At 37.8% G+C, this 22,865-nt stretch overlaps 4 protein-coding genes across 16 annotated transcripts; 3 read left to right on the forward strand and 1 right to left on the reverse strand.

Moving 5' to 3' along the window:
- Nucleotides 1–4,886: 4,886 nt before the first annotated feature.
- On the reverse strand, nt 4,887–10,145 carry LOC140891030 (uncharacterized). 13 transcript variants are annotated; one of them, XM_073299241.1, is made up of 12 exons: nt 9,855–10,145; nt 9,493–9,739; nt 9,052–9,140; nt 8,663–8,958; nt 8,485–8,590; nt 8,029–8,387; nt 7,444–7,822; nt 7,106–7,348; nt 6,355–6,422; nt 6,198–6,249; nt 5,904–5,983; nt 4,887–5,012 (listed from the first exon to the last, which is right to left on the reverse strand). In XM_073299241.1, the coding sequence occupies exons 4-7, from the start codon at nt 8,736–8,738 to the stop codon at nt 7,719–7,721; spliced, it is 645 nt and encodes a 214-aa protein (XP_073155342.1). In that variant the 5' UTR covers nt 8,739–8,958; nt 9,052–9,140; nt 9,493–9,739; nt 9,855–10,145; the 3' UTR covers nt 4,887–5,012; nt 5,904–5,983; nt 6,198–6,249; nt 6,355–6,422; nt 7,106–7,348; nt 7,444–7,718. The 13 variants fall into 13 exon arrangements, with proteins under 13 accessions (XP_073155342.1, XP_073155352.1, XP_073155349.1 ...); XM_073299251.1 differs by having other exon boundaries at nt 8,485–8,530; nt 8,663–8,712; nt 8,874–8,958; nt 9,493–10,145; XM_073299248.1 differs by having other exon boundaries at nt 8,663–8,712; nt 8,874–8,958; nt 9,493–10,145.
- A 1,995-nt stretch (nt 10,146–12,140) lies between these two features.
- On the forward strand, nt 12,141–14,175 carry LOC140893024 (patatin-like protein 2). Its single transcript, XM_073302098.1, has 6 exons — nt 12,141–12,343; nt 12,478–12,659; nt 12,749–12,932; nt 13,024–13,185; nt 13,493–13,795; nt 13,874–14,175. Exons 1-6 carry the CDS (start codon nt 12,158–12,160, stop codon nt 14,093–14,095), a joined length of 1,239 nt encoding a protein of 412 aa, XP_073158199.1. The 5' UTR covers nt 12,141–12,157; the 3' UTR covers nt 14,096–14,175.
- A 4,709-nt stretch (nt 14,176–18,884) lies between these two features.
- Nucleotides 18,885–19,424, forward strand: LOC140890192 (uncharacterized). The gene has a single exon (XM_073297950.1). It carries the CDS (start codon nt 18,885–18,887, stop codon nt 19,422–19,424), a length of 540 nt encoding a protein of 179 aa, XP_073154051.1.
- A 21-nt stretch (nt 19,425–19,445) lies between these two features.
- LOC140890193 (uncharacterized) lies at nt 19,446–20,525 on the forward strand. Its single transcript, XM_073297951.1, has 3 exons — nt 19,446–19,752; nt 20,041–20,174; nt 20,223–20,525. The coding sequence occupies exons 1-3, from the start codon at nt 19,446–19,448 to the stop codon at nt 20,523–20,525; spliced, it is 744 nt and encodes a 247-aa protein (XP_073154052.1).
- The last annotated feature ends 2,340 nt before the right edge of the window (nt 20,526–22,865 follow it).

A 22,865-nucleotide genomic window follows, 5' to 3' on the forward strand; every position in this document is an offset into this window, starting at 1 on the left:
ACCCTCTTGATCTCGCCTATTCCTATCCCAATTCTCACCAAAACTCTCATCATCCTCACTACCAGCAACTTCAAGTTTACTTATCCTCTCATGCACCATCTCCAATTCAGCCCTCATTGCTTCCTTCACCATCTTAGACAAATCATCTATTTGGGTCTTGGAAAACCCTTGGCTAGAACTATCACCTCCTTCTTTATTAGAACTCATTGTACCTGCAAGAAAGTGTTAGTAATAAAATTACCTCACACAAATTCTCACAATTTACTCCAAAGAAAATTCACTCAATCACTCCCTTTTTTTTCACTCAAAATTTGTGTAGGCTTTTTTTTTGCTTTGTGTGGGAATGAACCAAACTTTCAAGTTCACAACTTGTAGACACTTGAAGATTGACTCTCGAAGATTGACAAAAACAAGAAGAAGAAAGTTATGGAATTGGATTTTTGACTTGCACCCAAGGATGAACAAGAGCAAAATAAATGACCACAAGTTATCTTGCTTCTTCAATATATTTTTTTTTTGAAGCTTTTTTTTCGGCTCTTCAATATTTTTTTTGACCGATTTTTCCACTATTTTTTTTTTACTTTTTTTCGATTTTTCTATTTTTTTTTAGATAACTTGTAGAACAAGACACGAAAACTGTAGTAGCCCGTAACCAAAATCAGTAATTAAGGAATTAATCCTAATTACTTGGATAGAGTTCGGAAGCTCCGAAGGTAAGTTCGAAAGTTCCGAACAGGATCGGAAGCTCCGATGGTATTACGTCAGGCATGACGTGTGATAAGATCGGAAGCTCCGATCAGGATCGGAAGCTCCGATCACCCCCTATCCGAATTCAACAAGTGATATTTTGACACGTGGCAGATCAGGATCTTCGGAAGCTCCGATGGCAGGATCGGACGTTCCGATCGAGGTTCGGACGTTCCGATCGAGGTTCGGACGTTCCGATCGAGGATCGGAAGCTCTGATCATTGTCTATAAATAGAAGGCCGATAATTTAGTTTCAATTGCCAATTTCGAATTTCCTCTCTACTCTAGTCATATTCGAGTTGTTCTAGCCTTCCTAGGCTTGACCCGGGAGTCGTCGAGGCGTTCGATAGTCGTAGCGGAGTTGTGCCCAAGTTATGGAGGCATCAACAACAAAGGGCTAACGACGGACGAAGGTATAGCTTTTGCTTCCTATATATATTTAGGAGTATGCAATAGCTTAGTTAAGGCTTTTAGAGCACTTTAATGATAGTAGTATCATTTGGCAGTGTAGAGCAGACTATAGGCGTGGACCTAGAGTTGGTAGAGCTTGCACTGTTTTGAGGTACGAAAGTACTGTTCAAGATATCCTGACTGAGTATGCATGTATTATGTGACTGCATGATTTATATGTCATTGATTTATGCTGCATTCATTTACATACTGAGCTATCTCCTTCGAGATGTCTGTTAGTAGGGTTTTTCCCTATCCTGTTATTGGTTGGACTTCCATCGATTTGGGTCCGGCATATCCACTTGTATTATGGTATGGGAGCTACCTCCTGAAGCGACGGCACAGCGTGCTACATACCAGGGCCCGATCTGTCTCTGTTATCTGATCCTTGACCTCGAGTTTATAGGGAGTTCACTTTGTATGCATGTATACTCATACTCTCGTACTGAGCGTTTTATGCTCACGTCTCGTACTCTGTGTTTTTGAACACCCTATTCCTTGGGGCAAGTTTGCGTTTGGATGAGGCGGGTGGATCCAAGAGGGGCTAGGCAGTGGTTGGCCAGCTGGAGCTTCGTCTAGGTTTTATTTATGTTGTTTTGGGTTGATACAGCTATTCGATTTGGTTGTATATTATTTGGATAAATTACAGATTCCTTTGCTTGAGATTGTATAATGTTTATGGTTTCCGCAGTTTTATTCTGATATCTGTTTAATTAAGTTAATTGCATGCCTAAGTTCTGTTAGTAGGTGATCCGGGTAAGGGTCACTACAAAAACTTGGGCAACAAGATTGACACAGAAATGACTTAGAAATTTGAAATAGAATAGACTCAGATGAAAGACGAAAGATGAAGAACGAAGAATACGAAGAACACGAAGAACGAAAAGATATGAAGATAAGATACTTACTTGATTCAAAACCTTGGATTTGATACCAAATGATATGAATTCTTAATGTATGGAAGGCAAACACGACTATATTAAAATCGTACCCTCAATCCAATAACAAAAAGAAATCAAGAAATTGCCCAATCTTGAAAACAAGTAAAGGTTTTGGATTATTCACCTCTAGTTTACTTGAAACTAGCAACAAAAAATCACGAAGATAAAAAAAAATTGATCACAACGGAACCTTCAGAAAATCTGTTTCTGACAACTTACAAAGATAATCAATCGAGAAACACCACAAAGTATGAACTTTGATAAGTTTGATTTTTGAACAAAGAACAAAGCTTCAATAAAAATTCTAGAGAGAATTTTATCTATAAAATCTGAAATCTTAATTGTTATTCAATAATGAATATTTGTTGTATTTATAATACAACTACAAAATAATAAAAGATATCGCAAAATATATCTAAAGATATAATAATATCTCCTAAAAGTTTCCTAGTAGGAATAAAAGACCTAAAATAAAAAAAATAATGCCAAAATATTAAAAATCCCGAACACACACACAAACACCTTTGGTGCATTTAAAAGACGTCGGGGCGGGCGCGCTAGGGAGAGGCGCGGGCGCGCCGAAGCTGCGCAGGACATGGCTCGGGTGCGCCGAAGTTTCGCAAAACTTCTTCAATTTGGCATCCAGATGCGCGGGCGCGCTGTAGGTTCGCTAATCAATGCACGCGTGCACGGATTCTTGAGCGCTGGCGCGCTGTAGTTTTGAGCTTGGTCTTAAATTTCTTCACTTTCTTGACCTCCTTTGACCTTAATAAGATTATAACATCCCCCAAACTGAATATCAAGAAATCCAACGCCCTCTTGTGACTTCAACTTCAAGGATTGAAGTGCTTCCTTGAACTTCTGAGCTTGGCCCTCGTAACTGGTCCTCTTGGAATTTTCAACGGATCCTTAGCCACTCGATCAAAACGCAAACCATCCATGATCGCATCAGGTTGGATACCATCAGACTTGAGTTCTGGCGTTTTTATTATCAAAAAGTCTATAAATAAGAATAGCGCTATATAGGATAAGCTCATATAGGGACTTGATGATCCCGAATCACATAGAGATGTGAACCCACTGCTATTTGTATCATTGAACCATTGAGGGTCACACAAGTACTGGCTTTCTAGATCTCGTTGAGAATGAAATTAGTTCAATGAGTTGAACGGCTTATAAAAGAGTTTATAAGCGAGATAAATTAGAAGGATGACTTCTAAAAGAGAATAAAGGGGAAAATAACTTTTAATTTATGAAAGTGTTCCAAGATTAAAAATTTGATTTAAATAAAAAATAATTAGTTTTTGAAAATGGTGAGTTTTCAAAACTATTATTATGAACTTAATTAATTAATTAAAGAGTTGAATTAATTAAACACTAGTAGACCTTGTATACTCCAAATAATTAAATTAATTCAAGTGTTAAATTAATTAAACACTATTGGGTCTTGTACAACCCAAGTGAAAATAGTGTTGAATAATTATTCTACTAGTGGGCTTGAATGAGTACAATTAAGATTTAATTTATTAATTAATTGACTGAGCTTAAATGAGTTTGAGCTTGATAATTAATTAAATATTAAGTTCATGGACCATGTATATATGTTTAACCTAAAATATATATAATACATGTAAGAGAGGATATGAAGAGTTACAAGACAAGATGCACAAGTTTCTATGCATGTTTTAACTTTTTCCATAACACACTTCACCAAGAACCAAGAAAAAGTTATCCCTCCTCTCACAACCCCATATGGCCGAACCCTTCTCCATTATTCTCTCCAATTTTTGTCTTTTATCTTTTGTAGTTGAGGCAAGGGATTCGCAATGAAAAATTCTCTAAATATTTTAGTGCATATTTAGGGTGGATCTAGTTTGACTAGTCGTGGACCTAATTTGAAGGATAAGCCATTTTGAGCAAGGTGTGCTCTTGGAAGCTTGAATTCATTTGAGCAAGGTGTGCTCTTGGAAGCTTGTAGATAACGTCTACATTTTCAAGAGTCAAGTTATTTACAACTTGGTTGGAACCATCATCAATTTTTAAGATTGATAGCTAAAAACTTCTTAACACCCTATGGATGTTTATTATTTTTTAATGCTATACAAGTACTCGGAATTTACATAAAAATTTTAAACTTCTGCTGTGTTTTTGGGCACGAGAGAACCAAGATCCAACAAGAAAATTAGATAATTTTATAACATTTATAGAATCTGAGTTGGAAAATATTTTTAAAAAGAGATAAAAAATTTTATTTTCGAGGATAAAGAATGGAAAAATAGACACTACAAGAAAAACGGCTAAAGACAACGATTTTTCCGCGTTGTTAATGTCCCCGAAAAAGCGTTGTCGTAGCCAGTGTTGTAAAAGACCATGCTCAAAGACAACGCGAAAAAAGCGTTGTCGTTTCTGGAAAAGACAACGCTTTTTAAGCGTTGTTTTTTATAAAAAGTGTTGTCGTTTCTGGAAAAGACAACGCTTTTTAAGCGTCGTTGTATCTGAAAAAGACAACGCTTAAAAAACGTTATCTTTTCTGGCAAAGACAACGCTTTTGTATCTGGAAAAAACAACGCTTAAAAAGCATTGTCTTTGTTTAAATAAAAAACAAAAAAAAGTTAAATTCACAAATTTTCAATATTATAAATCACTCAAAATTCAAAAATTTGTAAAATAAAATTAAATATAGAGTCTTTCAATATTATAAATCATTCAAATATAAAAATAATTGAATTCTAAATTAATTAACACTAGGAAAAAACTATGCATTAATCTCGAAAAACTTTGATTTCTTCCTTCAGCACATGTTAGCGTCCCAAGCTTTCATAAAAGCCGCAACAATCTCTTTTTCTTTAATTTGTATCTTCATACTGTAAATTACTAATAATAAAAACAAATATAAAACAAATATGAATAGATTAAAATGAAAAGTAAAAGCAAACACATATTTGGCAGCAAAGAACATGAACTACGAATTACGAAATTCAAGCCACAAGTTGCTAAAAATGAATGGTTGAACAAATTATAATGGTTGAATAAACTACATTCCTAGTTTCAACCCCATTACTTTATGCATTAAATAACAATCAAAATCATAGGCAATACGAATTTATTTGATATACTAACAAAGTAACAATGACTGGGATGTATGCAGAACACCAAATAATACACCCTTGTTATTAAAAGTAATGAAAAGTGTTTCATACCCAAGCACGAAAATCACATGTAAACTAAATTTCCACATTCCATGTATTCAAAAATATTAATCAGAAGAATTTTTTTTTGCTATTTTCCTTTTATTCATCATAATTTTCTTGAATTTATACAGAAATTCTGAACATAATAGAAAGTTATCCATAGACTATGTTGGCTTCCTTCACAGACCATATGTGCAAGAATTTATCCAATGATCCACTGGCCAGATACTCGCCATTTTGGCTAAATAATGCAACGAAATAAACAAGATCCCTGCAATATTCGGATTGGTGGACATTATAGTGAGTAGAACTAAACACTAGCTCTATTCAATGAAGTCAAGCTCTGTAATAAGTGTTTTATTTTTGGGTTTGTCATCAGGTTCAAAGTCTTAATTATCCCACCAAACTTAGTAAAAGCAAAGTTATGGTTCGAATGTGAGAGATGATAATGTTTGTCAAACCATTTTCTTGTTTTATAGGATCATTACGCACGAGAAACACTTCTATGGTTTTATGTAAAATTCAGACATAGTTCCATATGGTTCTGTAAAATTTATAAATCTAGGCGCCAAACCTGTGGCCATTTAAGTTGTGGAGAAGACGCCCAACGTCCACTTTCCAGAGCTTTATTGTTGAATCAAATTAAAGGAGGCACTGCAGATGCAAGGGAATATAAGGTAACATTGTATGGGAAAAAATGTAATGTTATTTGTACAACGCATGAAGTTAACTAAAAAATGTACGAACTGGTCATAACTCATGATATTTTGCAGATTGATTAACATGGCATAAATAATATTTACACATCCATTATGCCGATGTACTTAATACAGAACACAAAAAACGATGGATGAGCTTCAAGTCATACCTTGGCATGTTCTTTCAAATCATGCAAGCAGGATTTCTGTTTGGCCTAATTACTGTATAAATGATTATGTAAAATTATGATAAGGTAAATTAAGTTAACAAAAAAAATTAAATGACTGCAAATTTGGTTGGGACAATTAAACGACTTCAAGTCATACCTTGGCATGTTCTTTCATAATTTTTTTGTAGAATCGATAATGATGCAACAACCACTCCGCCATTTCACCTGAAAAAGAAAAAAGAACAAAAACTTTACTACAATGTGTTTTACTTCAATTCAAAGATTGTACGCATAAAGCTCATTCTTCTTTATAATTACTGGTTCAGGCCATTTGCGTAATCACAATCTCCACTCTGAAAATAAGATTTCTAACATCCCATAATTTATAATTAGTTTCAAATTTGGCATATAATTTTCAATTCAAAGATGTATACGATATGAGAGGACACTCGAGCACATCTAAATGGCAGAAAAAAATTAAAAAAAATTAACTTTTGTTTAACATTTGTTTTCTAGAACGAAGCATCTTGATCATGTACTACTTTCGTTTATTCTTTTTTATGTGAACTCCATTTACTAATAGTGGCTCAAGTCAAGAAGCCTTAGGTGTCTCAAACAGAGAAAAAAAAATTTAAGAAGATAAAGTTTCATTACCTTAAAATTGCACGTGTTAAAGTTTGTTGTTTGTCACAATGAAACTTTACAAATTTTATTTGCAATCATCTTATAGAAGAATAATAGATATGTAAGGATATTATTTGTTTAAACAAAAAACACAGCTCGTCAAATGCAATGCACGAGCATAAATTGAACCACATGAAGGAAAGTTTGAAGTTCCCCGTAACAAGTTTGTAGATTCCCCATAATAGTTAATCCAAATTTATGAGTTGGCTTCATATATCAAATACCTCCATGTTAAGAGGAAGACCCCTCCCTAACCACTCTTCCTGCCATTTCTCTATCAACTCATTAGAAATTTAGCAGCCTTTGAATTTCTTACTGCCATCACAACATTCACCCCTGCTTCCGCCAATTGCCTGTTGTAGAATACGATATCAGATCCTTTGTATCAAATGCTGAAAACTGGTCACTGTGGCCATACTTAAATTTCCCAAGTTGAAGACCAGAAATTCCTCGGAAAAATCATCTGCCTTCAGCATCAACATCATATTCCATAAAAATTACAGCTAAAGTAAGCATGCGTATCAAAGAAAATGTATATAACAAACAGTACACTTAGAAAAACCTAGCGATTTCTTTGCCGATCCCGGAGGTGGAACCCGTAACAATGAAGGTGAGGTCATTGATAAGAGGAAGGGGCATCGGGTTCTGCAAATGGCTAGCGAGAATCCTCTGCAACAGCATCTCGTAAAAAATATAAAACCAACCGGTTAGCCAATCAAGTAGTTCATGGAGACAATAATTTAGAAACACCAAAAATTGAAAGCCCTAAGTAATCCCCTAAACCACAGGAGTTTGCTATGCCCTGAACAGAAATTCAATATGGTCAAGTGAAATGACTTAGCTTTTGCACATGAGATATATACTCATCGTATAAAGCTTAAAAAAGCAAAAGGAAAATCCCAAAGCCCGAGAATCGTCATTTCCTCCCAAATTACCTGGATCTGAAAATCATAAAAGCACATGCATTTAACCACCGGAGTAAGACCACAATTTCACACAACTGAGGGTAAAAGAATAAGCAAAACTAAAATTAAGACTTGATTTATTAAGATCGCAAACATAAAAACTAAAACTAAGCTACTCAATTAACCAAAACTCTTGGAGCATTTAGAACATTGTAGGACACAACACCAACTAAATCAAGTACCGAAAACCTCAAACATGAAACATCCCAAAATTTCCATTATGAGACAAAGGCCGAAATCACTCCTCCTTAAACTAGTTTCTCCTCTTTCTGAAGTTCCAGAAATTCTTGAACTTTGGCTTCTGAGTCGACAAAGGCTTTTTCTATCTGAGTCAGTGACATCTGTTTCTGGACTGTTTAAAGCTCGAATAGTGTTTCTTATGCAAGGATTTCTTGTTCTTGTTGGACTACTTTCCTCTCGAGTTGCTTTAGTAGTAGTATCCGAGGTAGTCACTGCTTTTCTTGCCTCAACTTCTTTTGGAAATAGGAGCTGAATTGTATTCCACAGAACTGTGTTCACGGTGCAGTACCTCCAATTGATGCTACATATAAGATACATAACTAAATTAAATCAATGACTCCTGTATTTTATCACTTTAACGATCTAATAACACCAACTACTACTGCCTTGTAGTATACCTGATAAGTTGCATGCACTTTGGGCATCTCTTCCCACATTTTCCAGCTGAATAATGCAAACATTGTTTGCAAAAACAGCCAATTCGAAAATTAAATGATTCAGACTCTATTGGAAGCACATGTTTTAGATAACTGATGAGAAAGTTGTCTTAACAGTTGAGCTACATTGTATTTTTACCTGTGTCCACAAGGTGTAGTACTAGGTTCATAACATATCTCCAGACAGATCTGCCCATATGACACCACATTCTCATGTTAGAAGCTCAAGATTGTGACAAACAATATCACCACAAATGCGAAGAAAGCAAATCTAGATCCTCTTATAGCACACGAAAGTTCTTCACGAAGCTGATCAAGGCAAGGGAAAAGAGGGCTTGAGCTAGAAACACCTGAGTCCTTAACATCCTCTTTAATTGATTCTCCGTTCTTCTCGACTTTTGATATAGTATTCACCTCTATATTCTTTCTCTCAGCCTAAAATAATCAAAGCCAAAAAATCAATGCAACTCCCAAAACCCTTAATAATTGTATGAAGAGAAAGCCAAAATCATTGGAATTAATTAGAACCTTGTTGATTTGATGTTGAATTATCTTCTTTTTCACAATCAAGAATGGTCACAGGTATGGAAACTGGATTCCTATGAGCCCGAAGTTTTCTGTAAACATCACGCACTTCAGCATTTCAACTAATTTATTGATGAAAATTTGAAATGATTGTACATGACAGTGACACAAAAATTCTTGGAAACAAGAAGCAAAATCCCCACACTACAAAAACAGACATCGATGATAAAAATTAGATATTTTATGATCAATCATTTCTGTTAATAATTAATTCAGTATGAAAAAAACGAAAATTTCACAACAATGGTCATATTCCGAGAACTTGAAGAAAATAGTAATATAAAACAAACCTTGGGCACATGAATAAGAGACACTGGAGAAATCTGAAAATACAAACAATTATAAATCAAACGTGTTACTAGAATAACACACTCCACATTTTACCTTCTTGAATTTGTTGGCGGGCTCTTGAAATCCGATCTTCTCCGCTGCTTACACAATTTGTCCGGTGTATCTTCAACAATATATCTAGCCATTAGAAGCGCTTCTTAATCCCATCCGGCCATGGCGGCGACAGATCGGAACCTTGGACTGAACAAATTTTGATTTCCCGGGCCATCTTAAGAAATCACTGGCTGTTTTTTGGATTGATTTTCTGTGTTATCGGGACTCTTATTGGGAAACTCCGTATCTGACATTTTTTTTCTCCCACAGGATCAGATCTTTCGAATAAAAATTGGGGTGAGAGGGAAGAGCAATCGGAGAAGATTTCTTGCTAAAATCGTTCACTAATATATGAAACTCACTCTGTATTTGCCACAACAATCGAAGCAATCACACCTAAAGAACGAATAACAACAACTCGCACAAGTGTGGCCTAACAGGAGCGACGACTTCGAAGCTTCAGGTCACGATTTCTTGCTAGATTGGCATCGAAACGAAGCTTAGGATGAGCTCTAACCGAATTCGAGCTCCAGTCACAGATTTCCGACGCCCGTGGCAGCAAATCGACGACAAAAAATGGGTGACTAGGGTTGGGTCTTGGGGGAATCGTGAGACTCACGAGAGCGAAGGATAAAAAGAGAATAGACATATTAAAAAAAGGACAAAAAGAAAAGACAAAGCTAAAAGCGTTGTAGTATATATAAAAACAACGCTCATCTACAACGCTTTTTAAAAAGCGTTGTGAATAAAGAAAAAACTGTTGTCTTTTACAAATTTTAAAAAAGAAAGACAACGCTTTCTCATAAAAGCATTGTATTTTTTTTAATAACGTTTTTTTGTAAAAAATGTTGTCTTTCAATGTTATCAATGACCATTTTTGTTGTAGTGAGAGAACTGAGTTGGAGATGCCCTTAAAACCTATAGGAAGGGTCCTGATTTGTCCACATATTTTTTCACGTGGGTTTCATAAAAATATGAACCCCACATAAAAAAAAAATCAGATCCCAATTCTTCACCCTACAGTTGGTGTAATACACCAGTTGTAGGGTCGAATTCACCATAAAAATAGATATAAAAAAAAGATGAAATTTACTTATTATCCACAACTTTTTATGGGAAAAATCACTATGTAATATTGTTATTGCAACCACATATTTCTCTAATCAATTGGACAAGTTCATCACTAAGGTACTGTTTGATAAATGAGATGAAAGTGAGATAAGTCACAAATTTTTACTCATCCCATGTTTCTCTCATTTTTTTGTTAACTCAACGTCATCTCATGTCACGTTATGTCATTGTATGTTGGTTAGATGAAAAATCCCTTCTAGCCTATGTGATTAATGGATGATGAGTATCATCCTTCAAATTTTAAGGTTAGACCCTTATCTCAAATTTTTTTGCATCCCTCCTATATCATTCATAAGAAGTGACATTTTTTTACAAGCTTGTAATTGTGTATAATTGGCAAGAACAATTAAGAGATTGTATAATAATAAACACAATAATCCTATAAATTTAAAAACATGCAAAACAACATATTATATATTCATCTCACATATTGTTTATCCATATCTATTCATATTTTTATCATACTTTTACTCACACATATCATCCATGATATCAAACAATATCTAAGAAGATATATACTTGTAACGATATATTACAATATTTATTGCAAAAAAATTCAATTTGGTTCATTTGAGTGTGTGTGTCCGTAGAAAATAGTTGTTAGGCTTATAAGGGAGGTTTTCTGGGTTGGTTTGATCAAGCGTACTCGAAAAATCAAGTTGGCTTAGGAATTTTAGGGCTGACCCATTAGTTATAGGCCCGTATGATAATCGAAAATTGGTTAAGGTAGTGTTTGAGAGAACTTTTAGGAAGCACTTCTCAGCTTTTTCTTTACAGAATTTTGAAATTTTATAAAATTTTGTTAATAAAAAGCTGAGAAATACTTATTAGAAACTTTCACAAATACTATCTTAGAGTCTTTAGACCCAATCTACATTGACAGTTGAGAAATATGTACTGAAGACCGAAACAACGATCGACTAAATATTTAGAGGGAAAAAAAAAAAGAGCATTTGCATCAAGCTCTTTTCCTGAAGTTAGGCACTTACACAATTTCGAAAGCAAGCTAAAGATAATGTGCACTTTTACCAAAACCTCGACCTTGGATGAGTTTTCACGGGTTTATAATGAAATGAAGTTTCTAATAACGCGTCTTTGAATTGTTCACACAAATTAAGTGCATTACGTTTGGTGACACCACTTTGTTTCATTTTCAGACAGTGTTTTCATAATCATTTTTTTTAGTGTTTTCAAAATCTTGATATTAGAAAGTATGTTTCACTACTTTCCTCACAGGTCTTAATTAGCGATATAAAACCTCACTTAATATCAGTATAAGAGTATGGGAATTCAACCTAAAAAAAAAAAAAAATGTGTGGGAATTCGAGAAGTGTCAGCGAAATATATCGCAGCTTTGATTTTAACCCATAACGATATGTCACTTCAAGACTAAACTTTTTTCTACAAATGAGAGCAGATTCGCACATGGACAAGAAAGTCCTTAGCCATTGGGCTTTTTCCTCAAGTCATCATTGGGAACTGAAACTGGGAATCGACTTATATATACATCTCCGTACGTACTTCTGAACTGTGCATGAACATGGCGAAGAGGGCTATCTTGTTTTCACTCAACTTTCTCACAGCTCTCCATTTCTTGCTACTTCCAATCGCTACAGCTCAAACTAAAGGTAGAATGGTAACAATCTTGAGCATTGACGGAGATGGGATTAGAGGTATTATCCCTGGAACCGTTCTTGCCTTCCTCGAATCCAAACTCCAGGTACGTACTTTCTTGAAGATGATCATATCTGTTTTTGTTTTTTTTTTTTGTTCTTTTTGAATATGCATGTAAATTCCGCCATTAAGGCTAGCTCGTTCTATATACCACGTGTTTTTGGTTGATTCTGTACTTAGGAATTGGATGGCCCAGATGCAAGAGTTGCGGATTATTTTGATGTGATTGCAGGGACAAGCAGTGGAGGTCTTGTTACTACTATGCTCACTGCTCCTGATAAGGATAATCGCCCATTATTTGCTGCAAGAAACATTACGAGCTTCTACTTGGAGCATACTCCAAAGATCTTCCCCGACAGTGTGTAAGGACACAAATGTTCTCAAAGTACTCTTTTAGCATCATTTTGTCATATTGACCAAGATTAATTCATAACTTGGTTATATTATATAGCCGAAACAGCTTCGTAAGCAAGATCACGAATTTGATTGGCGGGCCAAAGTATGATGGGAAGTACCTGAGATCATTGATCAAGGGGTTATTAGGCAATCTTACAATCACTCAGACATTAACAGACGTGGTCATACCTACGTTTGATCTAAAGAGACTTCAACCGGTCGTCTTCACCACAAAAGATGTAAAAAAAACAAAGGATACTCTTTCATTATTTCAACTGATTCTTTCCAAATTTTTACATCATCATTTTATTGGAATTAATTTCTTGACAGGGAAAAGCAAATGTTTCCAAGAATGCCCTGTTATCAGATGTGTGCTTGGGTACCTCTGCAGCTCCCACCTTTCTTCCACCACACTATTTCGAGATTAAGGATTCAAATGGAAGCATACGCACATTCGATCTTATTGATGGAGGAGTTGCTGCCAATAATCCAGTGAGTGCAAATAATGTAAAATACATTCAAGAGATTTTCTGATCACCGAATAAAGGTCTAACCTTTTTTTGGTTTTTGTTGGTCTAAACTGACTCATGATATGTGATTAAAAAACCACATACAATGGTTTCTTGAAGAACAATATTAGAGGTTTTCAAAAGCAGATCATTTTCATAAGATGGTTCTTATGTTGTGATTTAAGAAATGAATTAATATACAATAATGATCGATGTTTATCTAAAAAGAATTCTCACGGGTCATGAAAGAACAATATTATTATTGAACTTGACAGCTAGCAATTTTGCAGACACTAGTGGCCATGACACATATATCTAAAGAAATATTGATGAATAATTTTGAAATTGTGGACATGGAAGCACTAGACAGTAACAAGATGCTGGTGCTGTCACTGGGCACGGGAATAGCCCAACTAGAAGACAGATACAACGCTAGGGATGCAGCCAATTGGGGATTACTAGCATGGGTATACAATAATGGTGCAACTCCATTGATTGATGCTTTTGTAGACGCGGGCTCCGATATGATTGATATCCACGTCTCCACTGTTTTCCAGGCCCTCCAAAACCAACAAAATTACCTTCGCATTCAGGTCTTTTTAGTATATATATATATGTTAAATTACTCCAGTTCAACTTTAGCATTTTGAATTTCAAACTTTGATTTTAAGGAGGATAAATTGGCCGGAGATGCATCATCCCTTGATATTGCAACTATCAAGAATTTGCAGACCCTCTTGCAAATTGGTGACAGCTTACTGAAAAAGCCGGTCTCAAGAGTTAATTTGGAGACGGGCAGACCAGAGGCGGTCCCAGGAGAGGGCACCAACGAAGAAGCCCTTGTCCGCTACGCCAGGTTGCTGTCTGAGGAGAAGAAGTTCCGGTCTACATAGTTATCTAATTTTAATACAAAAATTATATATTGATCATATGTTTTAATATAACATTTAAACGATCAACTTTAATATATTTGATTACCAGATTTTGTGTTGTTACTTTTTTTTTCCCTCATTGAAACGCGAAAGAATAAGTTTCAGTTCAGCTCAAATCGGTTCAAACTAAAATCGGAATTGTTTGGAGCCATGGCTAAATGGTTAGATCCCAATTGAATCAACAACTCTAGAATCAGGTCCATGATCAGGCCTAACGAAACAGATTAAAGCATAAAAAATATAAATGAAAATTTCAAATGGACAACAGATGAAGCCCTGTTGGTTCACGTTCTCATATCTGATACCCATTGCAACGAAAATTTAAAATTTTTATTTTCAGATCTGAAACGATTCTTGATCATTGCGTACCAAATCCGTACGATTAAAATAATTGTGTAAAATAAAACAAAGTTAAATTTTACCTCTCAAGTCTCGACTTGAGGTTATGGACTCCAACAGATAAATCTGCTCTTCTTGTATATCCCAGGAACCGATGCCTCGATCAATTCCCGAATTAGGTCCACGAACAGAAAACTAAACCCTCTGACAAACTGCACTAGAAAGTCTATCAGAAGTTTCTACGAAGAGGTTAACAGATTTGATCTGTTAAACCAGACTGCAATTTCGAAAATTGCAGCCTGGGATTTTCGAACAGAGAAGGGGTGGAGTTCGGCCAACCCTAGGGAGAAACTCTCTAGGTTTCAAAAATTAAAGTGTTGTGTTAATTTCTGTACTGGAAGAACTTATTTATAACATGGCCTGCTAACAGCTTAGGGCCCGTTAGTCATAAGTTCAAACCTGACAAGCAAAGCCCGTATGTTAAAAAATTAATATAAAATTTATCACGACTGCAGTTGATAAACCAATTTCACCAATGTGTACAGAAACCTTTTCTGCATACTATAAAGTCAAGATAAATTTTCTGAATCCGAATTCAGTGGTTTCCAAAAATGGCATCCCCATGTCATTTTAGGAAATCTCACTCCCTCTATTCATCAATAAGAAGTACTACTTCTCGTTCGCTAAATTTAACTCATTGAATTTAACTATCTCAACGGGGATTAGAAATTCATTACTTGTGCGACCCTCAATGGTTCAGGGATACAACTAGCCGTGGGCTCACAACTGCTTGTGACTTGGAACAACAATTTTCGACTTGCCCATCGAATCATGGTAAGAGCGCCTAGCAACATCGTCCATGATTTCATATGTATCACTGATAGTGCCTGCAAGAACCAGTGGGTTTCGGTTAGCGTACAGTATGGTCCCTTCATCCATATACCCCGATCGAATCTGTGACGCCTAAAATCCATAAATTAAATTCCATGCCTAAATTAGTTTTTTAATGTTTAAATTCTAAAATTTATGGTAATTTAAATGATTTAAATCTACTTAGAATTTATTAATATGACATTAAAGATTTAATTGTTTAAATTGCTTGTATTGGTGACTTTCGGCTTCGGCGCGCGGCAAAGGCAAACACGGCGGAAAAAAAATCCTTCATTTTAAATTTAGGTGACCTAAATTTATTGAGAGTTGAAGAAAATAAAATAAAATCTTTATTTTTAGATTTATCATTTAAGAAAATCGCGTAAGAAAATTTTTGCGCGTAATTCTTTAAATTTCCCAAATTAGCCTTTTTGGACCCGGACAAATGAAATTTTATTCTTGGCATTTAAATTCAAATATTCTAGACTTAGAAATTTAAATTAGGGGCAATTCTACAAGCTAAAATTTGTAAAATCTAAACTAGCACCTGTAATAGTCAAAAAGTACCTTTTGACTTGCCCTACTCTCACACACTCACACCTATACATACATATACATATTATATCACAACACAACTTAAAATCCTAGCTTTTTAATTCTACCTAGCCGCCATTCACCATCATTTTTCTCCCTTCTCTCACTTCTTCACACATTTCACCCAAGGTAACTCACGACCACTCCTCCTCCTTCTTACCCTCGCCACCGGCCGCCCCTCCCTGCCGTCCAGCCGCCGTGAGTAGCTGGTCTAGCTCCAGCTGTGTGTGTGTGTGTTTGCCTAGATATCTCATCCCCTTGTTCCTCTTTCAAGATTTAAGGAAAGATTCCCTTGTTTCTTCTTTTAAACCCAAGCATAGACTATATTTTCTTGGTTACCTTGTTGCTTTGGTGTTTTTGGACAAAACATTTTGTATATTATGTATTTATGTGTTTGGTTTTTTTTTGGGGGGGGGGGGGGGGGTTCAAGTGGGCTTGGGGTTGGCTTTGTGTATTTTAAATTCTATCTTGCTTTTTGAGCTCATATGAATGATTTACATGCTCTTAAATAAAGTTTTGCATGAAGTGATAAAAAAAATCAGAAATGATATGTTGATTCCAATCCATTTTCACGGGTGTATGGTGGGTTTTAAGCTTCATGTGTTGTTGGCTAAGTTAAATAATACATGTGCTTTGAAAGGTTGTGAAAAATATTGAGTTGTGGCGTTTGAATCAAAAGTTTTGTTCGAATGGATGAATGGAGTTGAGGGTCTGCCATGGGGTGTTTTTGAGGTTGTACATGTGTAGTTGAATTTGTTTTAGGAGGGCCATAGGGCTGGTCATGGAACTAGAAGGTTGGGTGGTCGCTTGGAGGAGTTTTGAAGATGTTGGGCTAGTGCTTGGGGCAAAAAGGGAGAGGTAAAGTACTGATGGGCTAGGGCTTTGTCCAAGGGCCCTGGATGGTTGTATAGGCACGTCAAATAGTCATGTACATGGGTTTTGAGGTGCAATAGGTTGAGGGATGAGCTTGGGTGGCCATAGTTGTAAGTTGGCCAAAAACAGAATTTTTACCGTCGCGTCAAGTTTTGGGAAACAGGTCTGGTTAGGTCGGTTCTGGAGGTCTGGGCAGAGGCTACCCCTGATTTTCATAATTTATAGGATGTTAGGATCGTGTCGATGTAAATTGGTCCTATTTCGGATAAAAATCGATTAGGTTATGTGCGTTTTAAGTTGGGGTGACGCGAGCAGATTTTTTCTATTGTCTACGGGCTGTCCGGGAGTCTAAGTTGTCGAGTTGGTTTGAGCCACTATAAAAATGTGAATACTGATTATAGGAGTATTTTAAGGTGTTATTGAGGTGCCGGTTCAAACGGGAAGTCTTTTGAATTTAAATAGGATGAGTTATGGATTTTATGGATTAACCGCTCGGGTTAGGCTCTTGTGAGCGTAAACTTAAGTAGAAGGAGAAAAGCCTTAAAGCCAAGGGTGCTCCCCTACACTCCTATCATCCATAAAATTTATGTCATGCTATCTTTTGAGTTTATGTCATTTAAATTATTCAACGCCTATTTATTCGCGTGTGTGACTTCAAACTCATTTATTCTAGTCCCGAAGTCTTATTTAAATAATGCTTGTAAAGATTAATGTTGAAATGAGAAAATGTTGAATGAAAGGAAAGTTAAAGAATGAATTGAGTTGGTTGTGACTTGAACGTGCAATGATGGGTCTGGGGATGCCTTGGTTCACTTGCCAAATTACGTGTAGTACGAGGTCGAGAGACATCTCAGTTTTCCTACCAAATAGACGTGTAGTACGAGGTCGGGAGCAATCTCGATTTCCTTAAAAAATGGACGTGTAGTACGAGTTCGGGAGCAATCTTGATTTCCCTACCAATTAAAGGGCAATGTGGGGTCCGGAGAAATCTTGGCTTCCTTGCCGGCATTGTATACTATAGTCATTGATCGATCAAAATCATAGTCACAATCGAGGATCCAAATTCAAAAGTAAAATTAAAGGATAATTGATTCATGAATGTGTTTTCTATCGAATATTGTTATTGTTCTTACTTCGGGCATGTTATGACTTTTTTCTCTTCGTGTGAGATTCATAAGTGTACTTAGTACTATTTTTAGTATTATACATTATTATTTAAATCTTGCTGGGCTTTTAGGCTCACTACTATGCTTGGTGCAGGTGAGTATGCAGATGAGACTGCGGGGCAGGATTTACAGGGTCCGTAGGTGTTCGGTGGCACGCCCTGACCATTGCCGCTCTTTTCTTTCCGCATTATGTCATTGTAATAAATATACACTCTTGAATGTCGTTTCCTTTTCAGTAGCAGGATGTGTTATTCCCTGCAATTATGTTGGCATGTAGACACTTTATATTTTTCCTTTCGTCTGGCGTCAACCAGTTACTGTTCATGTATGCCTTGTGGGATGTTTACCTCGAGTTGGGGTTTATTTTAAACTGCTATTTCAGACAAGGAGGTTATTATTCAAACAAATAGGTCATGCCGAAATTTTTTAAAATTTTCCGTATTTTCTTTATTTATTTAAAAAAATTAGAAGTTAGGGTCGTTTCAGTTGGTATCAGAGCACGGTCATTGGGCTTGGGATGTGCCTACCTCCGAACGCTGGGACTCGGGAGATCTCGCCTCAAAGTCTATAAGATTTAAAATTTTGTTATCTTTGACTGTTTAAAAGTTGAGAATAAGAGTTTTAAATTTCTTGAGCACTTAAAATTTTAAAAGGACTCTTAAGTCATGGAATTTGAACTTTGGAATTTGAACTTGCGTACAGATGGCCACTCGTCGTGGACGTGCTTTGCAGCCACCACCTCCTCCACCGCCACTACATCCTCCACCGCCACCACCTCCTCCACTATCCCGCCTCCACCCGCCGCGGATGTTGGGACTCAGGTGCTAGCTGGATTAGCCCGTATCCTTGAGCGACATGTGGACGCACCCAGGGCTGGACTGGGGACTGTTTATGATTAGTTTAGGAAGATGAATCCGAAGGACTTTGCTGGCACTACTGATCCGTTGGTAGCAGAAGGATGGATTTGTTCGCTGGAGGTGATCTTTCTCTATATGCAGTTGGGAGATCCAAATCGAGTGCGATGTGCTATCTTTCTTTTCCAGGATGATGTCGCCCTCTGGTGGGAGGGAGTTGAGAAAACTGTGGATCCGACTACCCTACATTGGACTGAGTTCAAGAGACTTTTCTTAGAGAAGTATTTTACCGCGGATGTGAGGGCCCGTTTGAAGACGGAGTTTATGAGCCTGCGACAGGGAGATTTATCAGTGGCACAGTTTGTGGTGAAGTTTGAGAGGGGTTGCCACTTTGTGCCGTTGATCGGAGACGACGAGGAAGAGAAGTTCCAGCACTTCATTGTGGGGCTAAGACCCGCCATCCGTCGGGATGTACTTATGGCGGAGCCAGCTGACTATGCTTCTGCCCTTAGACGAGCCTTGAGGTCTGAGCAGACACTGAGGGATATCAGCGCTGAGGCGCAGAGTAAGAGGCCATTCTCAACTCATGGCTAGCAGCAGCAGCAGCACGGCAAGATGCCGTACCATGTACCACCGCGTCAGCAGGGGCATCAGGCCCATAGACCCCAGGGGCATCAGGCCCACAGACCCCAGGGGTGTTTGGCCCACAGACCCGCTCCTCCCACGACTGGGGAGAAGCCGATTTGCAAGAATTTCCACAAGGCCCACTTTGGCAAGTGCTTGTTTGGAGCTGGAGTATGCTACAGGTGCAAGAGGCCAGGACACGTGATAGTTGATTGCCCAGAGGCTAGGAGGCCTGCGACTGGGCGAGTCTTTGTGATGCAGGCCAAGGAGGCCGACCCTGATACCACCCTGATCACAGGTAATACTTTAAGCTTTTAAGTTAAATTGGTACCATAAATTTATTTGTGGATTTATGTTGGTAAACTGTTTTAAGTGAGAATTTGGTTATACTAAGTACTAGATATTCTTGAGTTTATTGGGGAACTTGCGTAAGATTTGTGTGTTATTGCATGATTCTGTTGGTCGTTATCTGCATGCTTAGAATATTGGGAGCTGATTGTATTAGGATGAGCATAGATTTAACTTGTGGTTAGAAGACCCAGATGCTACGTTGTAACTGTTGTTTTTGCTGGAAGAATCTTAGTAGCTGGTGTAGCCACCAAGGCATTATTAGACTCAAAGGCTACACATTCTTTTATTTCTGAGGCGTTTGTGCTCAAGTGGGGTATTCAGCGAGAGGAATTATTAGTGGGATTCTCAGTTATTATCCCGTCAGGGGAAGTGCTGACCACCAAAAGCTTAGTCAGGAGTCTTGAACTTCTTTTATAGGGTCAGACGGTGGTTGCAGACCTGATAGTGTTGCCCATGCCCGAGTTCGATCTGATTCTTGGGATGGACTGGATGGTGAAGAATGCAGAGGTTATTGATTTTCAGCAGAGGTCAGTGTTGGTTAGACCGGAAGGTGTTGAGCCTTTCTGGTTTGAGGCAGCTAGGAGTCGGAGGAAGGCCAAGGTCATATCTTTTCTACAGATGAGACAGCTTATGCTGGAGGGCTGTGAGACATTCTTGGCAAGTTTGACCTTGACAGAAATGCCAGTTAGACCCGTGATTACAGATGTGGATGTGGTTTGAGATTTTGGATATGTGTTTTTGGAAGACGTTGCGGGTCTTCAGCCCGATAGGGAGATTGAGTTCTCTATCGATTTGGTCCCGGGTACCGCGCCAATTTCTAAGGCACCATATAGGTTGGCGCCTACGGAAATGAAGGAGTTGAAAGAGCAGATTCAAGAGTTGCTAGATAAGAGTTTTATACGCCCTAGTTTCTTTTCATGGGGCGCACTGGTTCTTTTTGTGAAGAAAAAGGATGGGAGCCTAAGGTTGCGTATTGATTACAGGGAGTTGAATGGAGTGACTGTGAAGAACAAGTACCCATTGCCCAGGATTGAAGACCTCTTCAATCAGTTACAAGGAGCCTCTATATTTTCGAAGATTGATCTTTGTTCGGTTATCATCAACTCAAGGTGAAGGAGGCAGATGTATTCATGACAGCGTTTAGGACTCATTACGGCCACTAGGAGTTCCTTGTGATGCCATTTGGGTTGACGAATGCACCCGCGATCTTCATGGATCTCATGAACCGCATCTTCCAACCATATTTAGACCAATTTGTTATTGTTTTCATTGACGACATCCTCATCTACTCCAAGGACCAAGCGGAGCATGCCCAACACTTGAGGACAGTCCTTGAGGTGCTTCGAGATCGGAAATTGTTTGCTAAGTTTGACATGTGTGATTTTTGGGTGGAGAGAGTAGCATTCTTGGGTCATGTAATCTCCAAGAGTGGTGTAGAGGTTGATCCCTCTAAGGTTCAAGCAGTGAAAGAGTGGGCTATACCTAGTAATTCATCGGAGATTCGCAGCTTCCTTGGTTTGGTAGGCTATTATAGGAAGTTCATCAAGGGATTTTCGTCCATTGCAGGGCCCTTGACCGCATTGACCAAGAAGAATGCTAAGTTTGATTGGAGTCCAGAGTGTCAGAAGAGGTTTGACGTATTGAAAACAGCTCTCACGACAGCGCCGATTTTAGCCATGCCATCTGGGCAAGGTGACTTTGTCGTTTACACGGATGCTTCTAAGGTGGCATTGGGAGTAGTTCTTATGCAGCGGGAGAAAGTGATTGCCTATGCTTCCAGACAGTTGAAGGGACATGAGAAGAATTATCCTACTCATGATTTGAAGTTGGCTGCCGTAGTCTTCGCACTCAAGATTTGGAGGCACTACCTCTATGGGAAAAGTGCAAGATCTTTACGGACCATAAGAGCCTCAAGTACTTCTTCACTCAGAATGAGTTGACATGAGGCAGCGGAGATGGCTAGAGTTGGTGAAGGACTACGACTGCGACATTAGTTACCACCCGAGTAAGGCTAATGTCGTTGCGGATGCATTGATCAGGAAAGCAGCAGTGATTTCCTCCTTGTCTGTGTCTAGGCCTTTGCAGTATGAGATTCAAAGGTTTGATTTGGAGTTTTATGCCAGGGGTAGAGCGCCCCGATTATCTTCATTGACAGTGGGGACTACACTGTTTGACCGTATCCATGCTGAACAAGCTAATGATGAGCAGTTAGGTAAGTGGAGACAGAGAGATGAGGAGAGGAGTAGTGGTTTGTACTCAGTGGTGGACGAGATTGTGAAATTCAAGGGACGGTTTTGGGTGCCTGCGGGTGATTCTTTGCGAACTACGATCATGGCAGAGGCCCATGCATCAGCGTACTCCATCCACCCAGGGAGTACGAGGATGTACCGTGATCTTCAGCAGTTATATTGGTGGCACTACAAAAAACATGCTAATTAACAACACTAAAAAGACAACGAATTTGTAGAAAAACTGTTGATTTTTGGCTTTGGACAACGGTTTGTACTAAAACCGTTGTGGATGTGAGTTTTTTTTATATTTTAAGACAACAGATTTAAATAATCTGTTGTAATTGGTGTTCTACGACAACGGTTTTTATTAACCGTTGTCTATGAGCGCTTTTTTTTAAAATTAAAGACAACGGTAATTTTAAACCGTTGTCGTTGTGCGTTTTTGGAATCAAATAGACAATGGATTTCCAACCTAAGACAATGGATATTTAAACCATTTTTTATTTATTTAAAAAAATAAAAAAAGACACATAAACACAACGGATTATAAATCCGTTGTGTTTTCTCTATTTAAAAAAAGACCCGATCGACTTTTTTCTCTCCTCTCATCTCTCATCTCTTGTCGACGTGCCCTAGTTCTTCCTTCTTATCTAGATCGATCGATCGATCCAAGAATGGTTCCAGTTAGGTCGATCGATCTTCAATTATCGTAACCCTTCCCGCAAAGAATTCCCTGTTAAGACTCTGGCTTTGAGCGCGGATGGTAGGGTGTTGTACGGAGGCTGTAGCGACGGGTACGTGCATTATTGGTTGAAGACGAGGCTTTGTC

Source organism: Henckelia pumila, chromosome 3 (assembly GCF_033568475.1).
Source record: "Henckelia pumila isolate YLH828 chromosome 3, ASM3356847v2, whole genome shotgun sequence".
In the NCBI taxonomy this organism is placed as follows: Eukaryota; Viridiplantae; Streptophyta; class Magnoliopsida; order Lamiales; family Gesneriaceae; genus Henckelia; species Henckelia pumila.

Bases quoted from the DNA above. Each gene is read 5' to 3' on its own strand.
- LOC140891030 (XM_073299241.1), bottom strand. From the start codon at position 8,738: ATGAGAATGTGGTGTCATATGGGCAGATCTGTCTGGAGATATGTTATG. The intron at 8,388-8,484 runs GTATACTACAAG...TCTTATATGTAG, and splicing joins AAGTGCATGCAACTTATCAG to CATCAATTGGAGGTACTGCA. The intron at 7,823-8,028 runs GTACTTGATTTA...TATGATTTTCAG, and splicing joins TTTCATGTTTGAGGTTTTCG to ATCCAGGTAATTTGGGAGGA.
- LOC140893024 (XM_073302098.1), top strand. From the start codon at position 12,158: ATGAACATGGCGAAGAGGGCTATCTTGTTTTCACTCAACTTTCTCACA. The intron at 12,933-13,023 runs GTAAAAAAAACA...ATTTCTTGACAG, and splicing joins TCGTCTTCACCACAAAAGAT to GGAAAAGCAAATGTTTCCAA. The intron at 13,796-13,873 runs GTCTTTTTAGTA...TTTGATTTTAAG, and splicing joins AAAATTACCTTCGCATTCAG to GAGGATAAATTGGCCGGAGA.
- LOC140890192 (XM_073297950.1), top strand. From the start codon at position 18,885: ATGAATCCGAAGGACTTTGCTGGCACTACTGATCCGTTGGTAGCAGAA.
- LOC140890193 (XM_073297951.1), top strand. From the start codon at position 19,446: ATGCCGTACCATGTACCACCGCGTCAGCAGGGGCATCAGGCCCATAGA. The intron at 19,753-20,040 runs GTAATACTTTAA...GAATCTTAGTAG, and splicing joins TGATACCACCCTGATCACAG to CTGGTGTAGCCACCAAGGCA. The intron at 20,175-20,222 runs GTGCTGACCACC...CTTCTTTTATAG, and splicing joins TTATTATCCCGTCAGGGGAA to GGTCAGACGGTGGTTGCAGA.